Below are 15,611 nucleotides of genomic sequence, written 5' to 3'. Positions count from 1 at the left end.
ATGTTAATGTGCTGAGAGGTGCAACTGGAGGGATGTCTGATCATTATCTTGTGGAGGCTAAGGTGAAGATTTGTATGGGTTTTAAGAAAAGAAGAGTGAATGTTGGGGTGAAGAGGGTGGTGAGAGTAAGTGAGCTTGGGAAGGAGACTTGTGTGAGGAAGTACCAGGAGAGACTGAGTACAGAATGGAAAAAGGTGGGAACAATGGAAGTAAGGGGAGTGGGGGAGGAATGGGATATATTTAGGGAATCAGTGATGGATTGCGCAAAAGATGCTTGTGGCATGAGAAGAGTGGGAGGTGGGTTGATTAGAAAGGGTAGTGAGTGGTGGGATGAAGAAGTAAGAGTATTAGTGAAAGAGAAGAGAGAGGCATTTGGACGATTTTTGCAGGGAAAAAATGAAATTGAGTGGGAGATGTATAAAAGAAAGAGACAGGAGGTCAAGAGAAAGGTGCAAGAGGTGAAAAAAAGGGCAAATGAGAGTTGGGGTGAGAGAGGGCCTTTTTTGGAATATCCTCACCTGGCCCCCTCTGTTCCTTCTTTTGGGAAAAAAAAAAAAAAAAAAAAACGAGAGGGGAGGATTTCCAGCCCCCCGCTCCCTCCCCTTTTAGTCGCCTTCTACGACACGCAGGGAATACGTGGGAAGTATTCTTTCTCCCCTATCCCCAGGGATAATACAGAATGGAAAAAGGTGAGAACAATGGAAGTAAGGGGAGTGGGGGAGGAATGGGATGTATTTAGGGAATCAGTGATGGATTGCGCAAAAGATGCTTGTGGCATGAGAAGAGTGGGAGATGGGTTGATTAGAAAGGGTAGTGAGTGGTGGGATGAAGAAGTAAGAGTATTAGTGAAAGAGAAGAGAGAGGCATTTGGACGATTTTTGCAGGGAAAAAATGAAATTGAGTGGGAGATGTATAAAAGAAAGAGACAGGAGGTCAAGAGAAAGGTGCAAGAGGTGAAAAAAAGGGCATATGAGAGTTGGGGTGAGAGAGTATCATTAAATTTTAGGGAGAATAAAAAGATGTTCTGGAAGGAGGTAAATAAAGTGCGTAAGACAAGGGAGCAAATGGGAACTTCAGTGAAGGGCGCAAATGGGGAGGTGATAACAAGTAGTGGTGATGTGAGAAGGAGATGGAGTGAGTATTTCGAAGGTTTGTTGAATGTGTTTGATGATAGAGTGGCAGATATAGGGTGTTTTGGTCGAGGTGGTGTGCAAAGTGAGAGGGTTAGGGAAAATGATTTGGTAAACAGAGAAGAGGTAGTGAAAGCTTTGCGGAAGATGAAAGCCGGCAAGGCAGCAGGTTTGGATGGTATTGCAGTGGAATTTATTAAAAAAGGGGGTGACTGTATTGTTGACTGGTTGGTAAGGTTATTTAATGTATGTATGACTCATGGTGAGGTGCCTGAGGATTGGCGGAATGCGTGCATAGTGCCATTGTACAAAGGCAAAGGGGATAAGAGTGAGTGCTCAAATTACAGAGGTATAAGTTTGTTGAGTATTCCTGGTAAATTATATGGGAGGGTATTGATTGAGAGGGTGAAGGCATGTACAGAGCATCAGATTGGGGAAGAGCAGTGTGGTTTCAGAAGTGGTAGAGGATGTGTGGATCAGGTGTTTGCTTTGAAGAATGTATGTGAGAAATACTTAGAATATATATATATATATATATATTTAATAAATTCCACTGCAATACCATCCAAACCTGCTGCCTTGCCGGCTTTCATCTTCCGCAAAGCTTTTACTACCTCTTCTCTGTTTACCAAATCATTTTCCCCAACCCTCTCACTTTGCACACCACCTCGACCAAAACACCCTATATCTGCCACTCTGTCATCAGACACATTCAACAAACCTTCAAAATACTCATTCCATCTCCTTCTCACATCACCACTACTTGTTATCACCTCCCCATTTACGCCCTTCACTGAAGTTCCCATTTGCTCCCTTGTCTTACGCACCCTATTTACCTCCTTCCAGAACATCTTTTTATTCTCTCTAAAGTGAAGTGTTTTAGATATCTGGGAGTGGATCTGTCAGCGGATGGAACCATGGAAGCGGAAGTGGATCATAGGGTGGGGGAGGGGGCGAAAATTTTGGGAGCCTTGAAAAATGTGTGGAAGTCGAGAACATTATCTCGGAAAGCAAAAATGGGTATGTTTGAAGGAATAGTGGTTCCAACAATGTTGTATGGTTGCGAGGCGTGGGCTATGGATAGAGTTGTGCGCAGGAGGATGGATGTGCTGGAAATGAGATGTTTGAGGAAAATGTGTGGTGTGAGGTGGTTTGATCGAGTAAGTAACGTAAGGGTAAGAGAGATGTTTGGAAATAAAAAGAGCGTGGTTGAGAGAGCAGAAGAGGGTGTTTTGAAATGGTTTGGGCACATGGAGAGAATGAGTGAGGAAAGATTGACCAAGAGGATATATGTGTCGGAGGTGGAGGGAACGAGGAGAGGAGGGAGACCAAATTGGAGGTGGAAAGATGGAGTGAAAAAGATTTTGTGTGATCGGGGCCTGAACATGCAGGAGGGTGAAAGGAGGGCAAGGAATAGAGTGAATTGGAGCGATGTGGTATACAGGGGTTGACGTGCTGTCAGTGGATTGAATCAGGGCATGTGAAGCGTCTGGGGTAAACCATGGAAAGCTGTGTAGGTATGTATATTTGCGTGTGTGGACGTGTGTATGTACATGTGTATGGGGGGGGGTTGGGCCATTTCTTTCGTCTGTTTCCTTGCGCTACCTCGCAAACGCGGGAGACAGCGACAAAGTATAAAAAAAAAAGGAAAAAAAATATATATATATATATATATATATATATATATATATATATATATATATATATATATATATATATATATATATTGGTTCTCAGTGAATGTAGGTTTGCGGCAGGGGTGTGTGATGTCTCCATGGTTGTTTAATTTGTTTATGGATGGGGTTGTTAGGGAGGTAAATGCAAGAGTCTTGAAAAGAGGGGCAAGTATAAAGTCTGTTGGGGATGAGAGAGCTTGGGAAGTGAGTCAGTTGTTGTTCGCTGATGATACAGCGCTGGTGGCGGATTCATGTGAGAAACTGCAGAAGCTGGTGACGGAGTTTGGTAAAGTGTGTGGAAGAAGAAAGTTAAGAGTAAATGTGAATAAGAGCAAGGTTATTAGGTACAGTAGGGTTGAGGGTCAAGTCAATTGGGAGGTGAGTTTGAATGGAGAAAAACTGGAGGAAGTGAAGTGTTTTAGATATCTGGGAGTGGATCTGGCAGCGGATGGAACCATGGAAGCGGAAGTGGATCATAGGGTGGGGGAGGGGGCGAAAATTTTGGGAGCCTTGAAAAATGTGTGGAAGTCGAGAACATTATCTCGGAAAGCAAAAATGGGTATGTTTGAAGGAATAGTGGTTCCAACAATGTTGTATGGTTGCGAGGCGTGGGCTATGGATAGAGTTGTGCGCAGGAGGATGGATGTGCTGGAAATGAGATGTTTGAGGACAATGTGTGGTGTGAGGTGGTTTGATCGAGTGAGTAACGTAAGGGTAAGAGAGATGTGTGGAAATAAAAAGAGCGTGGTTGAGAGAGCAGAAGAGGGTGTTTTGAAATGGTTTGGGCACATGGAGAGAATGAGTGAGGAAAGATTGACCAAGAGGATATATGTGTCGGAGGTGGAGGGAACGAGGAGAAGAGGGAGACCAAATTGGAGGTGGAAAGATGGAGTGAAAAGGATTTTGTGTGATCGGGGCCTGAACATGCAGGAGGGTGAAAGGAGGGCAAGGAATAGAGTGAATTGGAGCGATGTGGTATACAGGGGTTGACGTGCTGTCAGTGGATTGAATCAAGGCATGTGAAGCGTCCGGGGTAAACCATGGAAAGCTGTGTAGGTATGTATATTTGCGTGTGTGGACGTGTGTATGTACATGTGTATGGGGGGGGGTTGGGCCATTTCTTTCGTCTGTTTCCTTGCGCTACCTCGCAACCGCGGGAGACAGTGACGAGGTATAAAAAAAAAAAATATATATATATATATATATATATATATATATATATATATATATATATATACCCATTTTAGAAAGTTAATACAAGGAGGGGAGGATTTCTGGCCCCCCGCTCCCGTCCCCTCTAGTCGCTTTCTACGACACGCGAGGAATATGTGGGAAGTATTCTTTCACCCCTATAGGGTGGGGGAGGGGGCGAAAATTCTGGGGGCCTTGAAGAATGTGTGGAAGTCGAGAACATTATCTCGGAAAGCAAAAATGGGTATGTTTGAAGGAATAGTGGTTCCAACAATGTTGTATGGTTGCGAGGCGTGGGCTATGGATAGAGTTGTGCGCAGGAGGATGGATGTGCTGGAAATGAGATGTTTGAGGACAATGTGTGGTGTGAGGTGGTTTGATCGAGTGAGTAACGTAAGGGTAAGAGAGATGTGTGGAAATAAAAAGAGCGTGGTTGAGAGAGCAGAAGAGGGTGTTTTGAAGTGGTTTGGGCACATGGAGAGAATGAGTGAGGAAAGATTGACCAAGAGGATATATGTGTCGGAGGTGGAGGGAACGAGGAGAAGAGGGAGACCAAATTGGAGGTGGAAAGATGGAGTGAAAAAGATTTTGTGTGATCGGGGCCTGAACATGCAGGAGGGTGAAAGGAGGGCAAGGAATAGAGTGAATTGGAGCGATGTGGTATACCGGGGTTGACGTGCTGTCAGTAAATTGAATCAAGGCATGTGAAGCGTCTGGGGTAAACCATGGAAAGCTGTGTAGGTATGTATATTTGCGTGTGTGGATGTATGTATATACATGTGTATGGGGGGGGGGGGGTTGGGCCATTTCTTTCGTCTGTTTCCTTGCACTACCTCGCAAACGCGGGAGACAGCGACAAAGTATATAAAAAAAAAAAAAAAAAATATATATACATAAATGCCCACATAGGCACATGTACATACATATACATATCAACATATACATACATATACATACACAGACATATCTACATACATGTACATATTCATACTTGCTTGCCTTCATCCATTCCTGTCACTACCCTGCCCCACATAAACAGCAATGCTAACCCCTGCTTCAGCAAGGGAGCACCAGGAAAACACACAAAAAAGGCCACATTCTTTCACACTCAGTCTCTAGCTGTCATGTGTAATGCACTGAAACCACAGCTCCCTATCCACATCCAGGCCCCACAGACTTTTCCATGGTTTAACCCACACACTTCACATGCACTGGTTCAGTCCACTGACAGCACGTCGACCCTTACACGCTTCTCATCCTCCTGTATGTTCAGGGGCCAATCACTCAAAATCTTTTTCACTTCATCCTTCCAGTACAATTTGGTTTCCTGCTTTTCTTTGTTCCCTCCACCATAGACACATATATCCTTTTAGTCAATCTTTCCTTACTCATTCTCTCCATATGTCCAAAGCATTACAACACACCTTGTCCACCCCAATATATTTTCAAAGGCATATGTTTATTGTGGGTACAAGCATATGATGCTCTCAGGGTAAAATCATCAATGTCTGGTCACTGAGACTAGCATTTCTGACAATGTGAAAACCAGCAACCCCCCTCAGTGTGTCTCAGGCTATCTTAAGGAATGATGTTCTTTCTTTACTTCATTTTGGGAATTTTGCTTCTGGGGACTGCAGTCTTCCATCTGTGCTTCAAAATGGTTGAGCCTTACCTTTCTAAAAAGGAGAAAGCCCAAATTCTCACCTGGAAGCAGGAAAGTGTGCATACATGGAGATTTCTAAGTGCAATGGGTACTCAGAACACACAATCAAGAGACTGCTATATGCAACACCCCATCAGTGCCTTGCCTCATTCAAGGGATCAAGACCCTATGAAACCAAATCATGGACCAAGAACACTTCAGAAACCTAGCCATTTCCATGCCTAGACTTCTGCTGATGGTAATCAAGGCCAAAAGAAAGATGACAAAGTAATAATATGTAAGTATGACATCATCTCTGAAATGTATGGGGAATGTATGCAGGCAATGTAAAGCAGTCAGGGGAATGAAGGAAAGGTTTGTGGGGCTTGATTCATAATGCTGCTGTCTTCTGCTTTTAAACATTGTTCATGACCTTCAATCTTTGGATAATCTAGAATTTCTTTCAGTCACCTCTCCAATTTCCTTCAGGTTAGTCCTGTACTGTGTTCACTTTCATTTGAAGTACTCTTAGTAAAGATCATAATTCTATATGCAACATGTATCAAAATTATATTCAATTACTGAATAAATGCTGTACTGCACTCTATTACCAAATTAGTAGGACTGATCAGGAACATACAGCCCCTCTCACTCTTTCCCTATAACCCATTCTCATCTCCATGCAAAACCACCTTAAGGAGCAACAACCAAATTTTCTGATAAATGTTGAAATTACTGTACTAATTTTTGTACCTTCTTTTAGTAACAATTATCTAATGAATACATGGAATTTATATTACATTTGTACTTATAAAGTTTGGTGTTATAAGATTTTTAGTAAGCCCTAAGGACCAAAAATTTTCCTGTAAGGAAGCATCTCTTAATCATGAAATGAGCATCCATGGTAAAAATGGGTTTTACATACTTGTCTTTGGCAACTTTTCTGGAAAGTATCTACTCCTCTAAGTGAGGATAGGTGTAACTTCCAAGTAGGCTTACACTGGCAGAATATGAAAGATAAAGCACAGTGAAAATGCTCTTCAATATCTTACCTGATGTATTAAATGTCTCTTCATCTTCGTCAGTATTATCATCACTGCTTTCATCATCATTCTCATCATCATCATCCTCTTCCTTGATAACTAATTCACCTTCTTCATCTTCAGCATCATCATGACTCTCTGATTTTTCTATGACCTCATCTGAAAAATCAAGCCATTCAAACTGTAATGAGGAACAAGTTAATTGGGATGTAAGTTTGAATAGAGAAAAACTGGAGGAAGTGAAGTGTTTGAGATATCTGGGAGTGGACTTAGAAGTAAACGGAACCATGGAAGCGGAAGAGAGTCACACGGTTGGGTAGGGAACAAAGGTTCTGGGAGCAATGAAGAATGTTAGGAAGGAAAGAATGTTATCTCGGAGAGCAAAAATGGGTATGATTGAAGGAATAGTAGTTCTAACAATGTTATATGGATGCGAGGCATGGCCTATAGATACGGTTGTGTGGAGGAGGGTGGATGTGTTGGAAATTAAATGACTGAGGACATGTGCTGTGAGGTGGTTTGATCAAGTAAGTTATGAAAGGGTAAGAGAGGTGTGTGGAAAAATATAAAGAGTGTAGTTGAGAGAGCAGAAGAGGGTGTATTGAAATGGATTGGTCACATGGAGAGAATGATTGAGGAAAGATTGACAAAGAGGATATATGTGTCAGAGGTAGAGGTAACGAGGAGAAACGGGAGACCAAATTGGATGTGGAAGGATGGAGTGAAAAAGATTTTGAGCAGCTGGGGCCTGAACATACAGGAGGGTGAAAGGCGTGCAAGGAATAGAGTGAATTGGAACGATGTGGTATACCAGGGTGGACGTGCTGTCAATGGACTGAACCAGGGCATGTGAAGCATCTAGGGTAAACCATGGATGGAATGAAAAGAGATATAAAAACAAAATTAGGGAAAAGGGGTGCAGAGATGGAGTGCAGTGGTGAGACATGGTGGCTAGTGGCAAGCCCGTCTGCCGATGATACTGTGTTGTTTGCAGTGAGTGAGGAGTTGCAAAAGGTTGTAAGTGTGTTTTATACAGTGTATGCATAGGCAATTGAAGGTAAATGCAAGCAAAAGTAAAGTAATGGTGTTTAAAGGACACGAAGTGAAAGTATCGATTTTGTAAAACCATACAGTGTGAAAGAAGAAAGTGTACTAAGTAGTGCTGTGGATATGGGGGGGAAAAGACTGGAAGAAGGAAGGGAATTTAAGTATCTGGGAGCAGTCTTAGGTAAGTGTGGTAATATGGAAGGAGATAAGGGAGAGCAGTACGGGGTAGAAGAGTCATTGGGTCCCTTAATAGAGTAATGAAGGGTTGGGGTGTAAGTACGAAAGTGAAGAAAGGATTAAGGGACAGCACAGTCCTCCCAACCCTGACCTATGCAGTGGAAACATGGATGTGGAATGAGGCACTGAAGTCAAGAATCCAGGCTGTGGAAATGAACTATTTGAGAAGAGCATGTGGTGTGACTAGATGGAATGAAGAAACGAAAGGGTGTATGAGAGATATAGTCTGGCAAGGAATGCAAAGAAAGTGACCTGTGAAGTAGTAGAAAGGGTGAAACATAATACTTTGAGGTGGTCTGGGCATTTGAAAAGAATGCAAGACAGTAAGTTTACAAGAAGAGTGTATGACAGCACAACTACAAGATTTGGTGTAGTGAAAGACCACCTCTGATATGGGCAAATAGGGTGGAGGAATACTGGAGGGAGGAAAACACATGAAGAATGCGTGGAATGGTGTATGCTAGGGAAGCATTTAAGGATGGGATAAGTGGAGATTCTTTTGCCGTGGCCACCCCTTGATAGGAGTTCCCAGAGGGAACAGGAGTCAAAGATACAGATAGATAGCAGGGCTAGCACATAGTGGTCAAGTATCATATGTGACAGGGAGAGACTGTTTATCAACAGAATGCCAGTAGTCCACATGTGGGTACGACAGAAAGAAAAGATATCTACTTCGGTAAGAATGCAACGTGCCCACCATTGAAGTGTTGGTTCACTACACAGCCATCACTAACCCAACTGATACCTTGGCTGGTTATCTTATCATCATCTATATCTATTATACTTAATCGCTGTTTCCCGCGTCAGTGAGGTAGCGTCAGGAAACCGGCAAAGAATGGCCTCCACTCATATACATATTTTTTTTTTTTTTTATACCTCGTCGCTGTCTCCCGCGTTTGCGAGGTAGCGCAAGGAAACAGACGAAAGAAATGGCCCAACCCCCCCCATACACATGTACATACACACGTCCACACACGCAAATATACATACCTACACAGCTTTCCATGGTTTACCCCGGACGCTTCACATGCCCTGATTCAATCCACTGACAGCACGTCAACCCCTGTATACCACATCGCTCCAATTCACTCTATTCCTTGCCCTCCTTTCACCCTCCTGCATGTTCAGGCCCCGATCACACAAAATCCTTTTCACTCCATCTTTCCACCTCCAATTCGGTCTCCCTCTTCTCCTCGTTCCCTCCACCTCCGACACATATATCCTCTTGGTCAATCTTTCCTCACTCATTCTCTCCATGTGCCCAAACCATTTCAAAACACCCTCTTCTGCTCTCTCAACCACGCTCTTTTTATTTCCAAACATCTCTCTTACCCTTACGTTACTTACTCGATCAAACCACCTCACACCACACATTGTCCTCAAACATCTCCCTTCCAGCACATCCATCCTCCTGCAAACAACTCTATCCATAGCCCACGCCTCGCAACCATACAACATTGTTGGAACCACTATTCCTTCAAACATACCCATTTTTGCTTTCCGGGATAATGTTCTCGACTTCCACACATTTTTCAAGGCTCCCAAAATTTTCGCCCCCTCCCCCACCCTATGATCCACTTCCGCTTCCATGGTTCCATCCGCTGACAGATCCACTCCCAGATATCTAAAACACTTCACTTCCTCCAGTTTTTCTCCATTCAAACTCACCTCCCAATTGACTTGACCCTCAACCCTACTGTACCTAATAACCTTGCTCTTATTCACATTTACTCTTAACTTTCTTCTTCCACACACTTTACCACACTCAGTCACCAGCTTCTGCAGTTTCTCACATGAATCAGCCACCAGCGCTGTAACATCAGCGAACAACAACTGACTCACTTCCCAAGCTCTCTCATCCCCAACAGACTTCATACTTGCCCCTCTTTCCAAGACTCTTGCATTTACCTCCCTAACAACCCCATCCATAAACAAATTAAACAACCATGGAGACATCACACACCCCTGCCGCAAACCTACATTCACTGAGAACCAATCACTTTCCTCTCTTCCTACACGTACAGATGCCTTACATCCTCGATAAAAACTTTTCACTGCTTCTAACAACTTGCCTCCCACACCATATATTCTTAATACCTTCCACAGAGCATCTCTATCAACTCTATCATATGCCTTCTCCAGATCCATAAATGCTACATACAAATCCATTTGCTTTTCTAAGTATTTCTCACATACATTCTTCAAAGCAAACACCTGATCCACACATCCTCTACCACTTCTGAAACCACACTGCTCTTCCCCAATCTGATGCTCTGTACATGCCTTCACCCTCTCAATCAATACCCTCCCATATAATTTACCAGGAATACTCAACAAACTTATACCTCTGTAATTTGAGCATATACGCCCATATACGCACATATACATATACATATACATATACATATACATATACATATCAACATGCATACATACATATACATACACAGACATATACATACATACACATGTATATATACATATATACACAAGTAGTCATACTTGCTTGCCTTCATCCATTCCTGTTGCTGCCCTGCCACACAGGAAATAGCATTCCCCCCTCTTCAGCAAGGTAGCACCAGGAAAAAGACAAAAAAGGTCACATTCGTTCACACTCAGTCTCTAGTTGTCATGTGTAATGCATCAAAACCACAGCTCCCTATCCACATCCAGGCTCCACAGACCTCTCCGTGGTTTACCCCAGCATGTCGACCCTGGTATTACTGGTAACATAACTCCCTGGTTGTTAGATGCCTGCCAACTACCACTTACCTCAAAATACAAGTCAGGGATAAATCTTTTCTCCTTCTCACCTCAACTTCTGACACAAATATCCTCTATGTCGACCTTCCCAAGCTCATTCTCTATATATGCCAAATCATTTCAGCACACCCTCTTCAGCTCTCTCAACTATACTCTTCTTATAACTACACCTCTCTCTTACCCTTTCATTACTTACTTGATAGATCATCCTAAAATCACATAGTGTCCTTAGACATTTCAGTTCCAGCACAATCATCCTTTTCTGTACATTTTCATTTAATGCCTATGTCTTGCAATCATATAACGTCATCAGTCCTACCATACTTTCAAACATACCCACTTTTGCCCTCCCAGGTGATGACCTTTCCTTCAAAACATTCCTAAGTGCTCCCATAATCTTTGCCCCCTAATCCATCCTATGTATCACCTTTGTTTCTAAAGTTCCATTTACTACCATGTGCCAAGTCTACTTCCAGGTATCTAAAACACTTCATATTTTCCCCATTCAAACTCACACCCTAACCCCAATCTATAAAGATATGCATAATTTTTTTCAAACTTGTTCACCATTACCACATTTGCAAGTTAATGCCAGGAACAGACAAAGAAAGGCCACATTTGCTCAAATCCATTCTCAGAATGTCATGGGTAATGCACATAAAACAACAGCCCCCCTCTCTGCAACCAGGCCCCACATATCTTTCAATGGTTTCCCTCACCAATTCAAATGCCCTGGTTTAGTCCATTGACAGCATAGAGAACCCTGGATATTATCCGTCTATTTACCTATATCTCTGACGTGTTCCTTCTGGGAATTCCTTTCAGGGAGAGGTGACCGGCAAATGAATCTCCATACCTTTTAAACTCTAGTGGTGCTTATTAGCCTTTAGTGCCCCACCCTTAATAGGCCAATGGCAGAGTGCAACTCAGACACAGTGTTTTCGGAGGCTCCTACCTAATGTTCCTACCTGCCAACTACTTCTAACTAATGTGTCTACATAATATTCCTGCCTAATGTTACAACCTACTACTTCTACCTAATGCTCCCACCTATTGCTCCTACTTACTACTTCTACCTAAAGCTCTAGTCTAACATTCCTACCTACTACTCCTATCTATTGCTCCAACCATTTTGCCAAAAGACAAGGCTAGGGCAAAATGTGTTGTGAAGCATGAGTCGAGTTAAATGTTAACTGATATTTGTGACATGGAGAGATTGTATGTTTGTGGACAGAATACCAGCAGTCCATGTGTGGGTGAGGTAGATGAGGTAGAAAGAACAGACTACTACCTGGTTTCAAAGGAGTGCAATATGACAACCTGTGTATACTACACTGTTCCAATTCACTCTATCCCATGCACATCTTTCAACCTTCCGCATGTTCAGGTTCTGATCACCCCATCATTTTCATTCCATCCCTCCATCTCCAATAAGGTTTCCCCTTCTCCATCCCCTCTACTTCTAACAACCTCTCCTCCCTCAATCTCTCCAATAGTCCAAACCATATCAGCAAACCCTCTTAGGCTCTCTCATCCATACTCTTCTTATTACCACAACTCTTTCTAACCCTTTATCAATTAATCAAAATACCTCGGACTACATATCATCCTCAACCATTTCATTTCCAACACATCACCTTCCTCAACACATCCTCATCTATAACTTATGCCTTGCACCCATATAACATTGTTGGGACTACTATACCTTCAATGATACCCATTTCAGCTCTCCAAGATATCATCTCTTTCACACATTGCTCATTGCTCCTTCAACCTTCACCCAACCTGTGACTCACTTATGCTTCCATGGTTCCATTTGCTGTCCTGTCCACTCCTTGGTATCTAAAAAACCTCACTTCCTCCGAATTTTCTCCATTTAAACCTCACCCCAACTAACCTGTCCCTATGCCCTGCTAAACCTAATAGCCTAGCCCTGATTTACATTTATTCTCTAGCCCCTATTCAGATTTACTCTCAACTTCCTCATTTCATATACTCTAACTCAGTCACCAAGTTCTGTAGTTTCTCACTCAACTCAATGCTGTGTCATCAGCAAATAATAACAGACTCACTTCCCAAGCCCCCTCAACACCTACAGATTGCATACTCACCAATCACTCCAAAGACATCTAAATTTACCTCCCTCACCACCCCATCCATAAATAAATTAAACAGTCAGTGACATTACCCACCTCTATGCAGACCAACCTTCACCTGGGACCATTCACTCTCCTCTCTTCCTACACACCTCATAAAAACTTCTCTGCTTCTAGTACATTTCCTGCCACACCATATATTTATAAGGCCTTCCACAAGGCATTTCTGTCAACCTTATCATATGCAACCTTATCATATGCTTTCTCCAGATATGGAGAAACATGCATATCTGTGTACAAGTATATTACTTTCCTATCTCAAAGCTAACACTTAAAGCCTTTAAAAAATTGACACAAATACCTTTTGAACTGACTTCTACTGCCACTATTCTATTTCTTTCCTCCTCTTCCACTTGTACCACAGATGAGGCAGAATGAATAGTGACTGTTTCTGTACCCTCAGCTTCACCACCATTGTCAGAATCCACTAGCTGAGCTAAAGCCACACTCAGTGAGACATGATCCTCCTCTTCATCATCTTGGTGGGGTTCTGCACCAGGATGATCAATAGGTACCACAACTGTATCTTCAGTTTGTGCACAAAATTTCTGTGTCTTATTACCTAGTACTTTACAATTGTCTTTTTCTGGTAAAAATGTACTTCTTATATCATATACACTTTCTCTACTAACTACAGTTTTTTCTAAAAAATTTTCTTTTATGTCTCTGTCTTTCACATCACTGAGTTCTATACCACCTTTTCTGTTCAGCTTTGTTTCCTGATATTCACTTTTACTACATACATCAAGCTTAGGCTTATCAGTATCTGTCAACTCTTTCTCTCTTGTATCTATCAAAAGTCTGGTTTTGGTCACTGATAATTCCTCCTCCACAGAGCAAAGTTGTCTTTTTATTACAAGTTGGTCAGAAGAGGTACCTGTTGAAGCGTAATTACTTATTTCCCTTTCAGACTTCTCTGTCTCCTCCGGACTGTCATTATCACACTTTTGTTTGTCTAAATCTTTAGAGTTATCACTACTCAATGATTTCACTTTACTATATGAATGACCAAGCACATCCTCTATATTTCTAAACAAATGACTTGAATTAACACCCTCTATCAAACTAGCCTTCTTACAACTAACAGTGTTAACATTTTTATCAGCAGTCTGAGAATCTGAAATTTCATAGTCTGGTACTATCTCTTCAATAACAGCTTTATTAAGACATATTTCACCAGTAAACAATGTCTCCTCTATTCCTCTATCACTATTAACATTCTCATTATGTAAAGTACTTAATCTAAAATTTTCATAATCATCTTTTGAGGAAGCCTCACTAGGGATACCTGTCCTTACATCAGTAACAACAATGCACTTTGATGTACCTCCACAATCATTACTTGAATCAATGCTTGCTTTGTTTTCTTGATAGGTAATTCTGCTTTGGGAACTGTAGTCATTTTCAATATCCTCTTTCACGACATCTTCCAAAGATTCAAGTATCACTTTTTTTTTAATTGCTGATGGACTTAATACTGAGATTTCATTAACAGCACTCATATTCGAGCCTACATCTCTTACTCCTTCTTTTTTCTTAACTTTTCTTCTTGCATTTCCTGCTTCCTCCAGAGTAACAAGTCCTCTCTTAGTGCCTTGAGAGGATTTACACTTACTGAAGTTCTTAACTTGCACTTTATTTTGTGTCTTTTTTTCTTTACCTTTTTTTCCTGCTTTCTGAGCTGTTTTCCCTTTAACACTTGTTGGAGCAAGTTTTGCAGGCTTCTTGGGAATGGCCCACACTCTGCGCTCAATAGTAGCTCGTCTGGAAGACCTTCGCAAAACACTATCTTCGTTTTTATTAGTCTGCAAACATGTAACAAATTAGAAATATACTTAAAACAACATTAATAGCTTAATTTGATATACAATCATAACTGTACATCATCAAATCCACTACCAAAGGAAAACTCTGAAAACTAAAAAAAATTTCCACTGTAATGTGCATGTGTATCTACAACTTCATTACATGCAAGCATGCATATATAAACAAAACAGCCAAAAAACACATAAAAAATGCAAACTAGCATACATACATACATATATATATATATATATATATATATTTTTTTTTTTGCTTTGTCGCTGTCTCCCGCGAGGTAGCGCACGGAAACAGACGAAAGAAATGGCCCAACCCACCCCCATACACATGTATATACATACGTCCACACACGCAAATATACATACCTACACAGCTTTCCATGGTTCACCCCAGACGCTTCACATGCCCTGATTCAATCCACTGACAGCACGTCAACCCCGGTATACCACATCGATCCAATTCACTCTATTCCTTGCCCTCCTTTCACCCTCCTGCATGTTCAGGCCCCGATCACACAAAATCTTTTTCACTCCATCTTTCCACCTCCATTTTGGTCTCCCACTTCTCTTCGTTCCCTCCACCTCCGACACATATATCCTCTTGGTCAATCTTTCCTCACTCATTCTCTCCATGTGCCTAAACCATTTCAAAACACCCTCTTCTGCTCTCTCAACCACGCTCTTTTTATTTCCACACATCTCTCTTACCCTTATGTTACTTACTCGATCAAACCACCTCACACCACACATTGTCCTCAAACATCTCATTTCCAGCACATCCATCCTCCTGCGCACAACTCTATCCATAGCCCACGCCTCGCAACCATACAACATTGTTGGAACCACTATTCCTTCAAACATACCCATTTTTGCTTTCCAAGATAATGTTCTCGACTTCCACACATT

The 15,611-nt window shown here is 41.9% G+C and overlaps 1 protein-coding gene across 4 annotated transcripts in view; it reads right to left on the bottom strand.

The window, feature by feature from the left end:
• The window catches only part of LOC139761718 (uncharacterized), a 59,894-nt gene that overhangs the window by 24,484 nt on the left and 19,799 nt on the right, over positions 1–15,611 (bottom strand). For all 4 annotated transcript variants that reach the window (XM_071686103.1, XM_071686105.1, XM_071686106.1 and 1 more), the window contains 2 exons: positions 13,187–14,690; positions 6,692–6,841 (listed from right to left, as the gene is read on the bottom strand). In XM_071686103.1, coding sequence (XP_071542204.1) covers positions 6,692–6,841; positions 13,187–14,690 — 1,654 coding nt within the window. The remainder of the gene's footprint in view (positions 1–6,691; positions 6,842–13,186; positions 14,691–15,611) is intronic.

Source organism: Panulirus ornatus, chromosome 41 (assembly GCF_036320965.1).
Source record: "Panulirus ornatus isolate Po-2019 chromosome 41, ASM3632096v1, whole genome shotgun sequence".
Taxonomy (NCBI): Eukaryota; Metazoa; Arthropoda; class Malacostraca; order Decapoda; family Palinuridae; genus Panulirus; species Panulirus ornatus.
The sequence above is the reverse complement of the archived record's forward strand: the minus strand, read 5'-3'. Positions and strand labels throughout refer to the sequence as shown.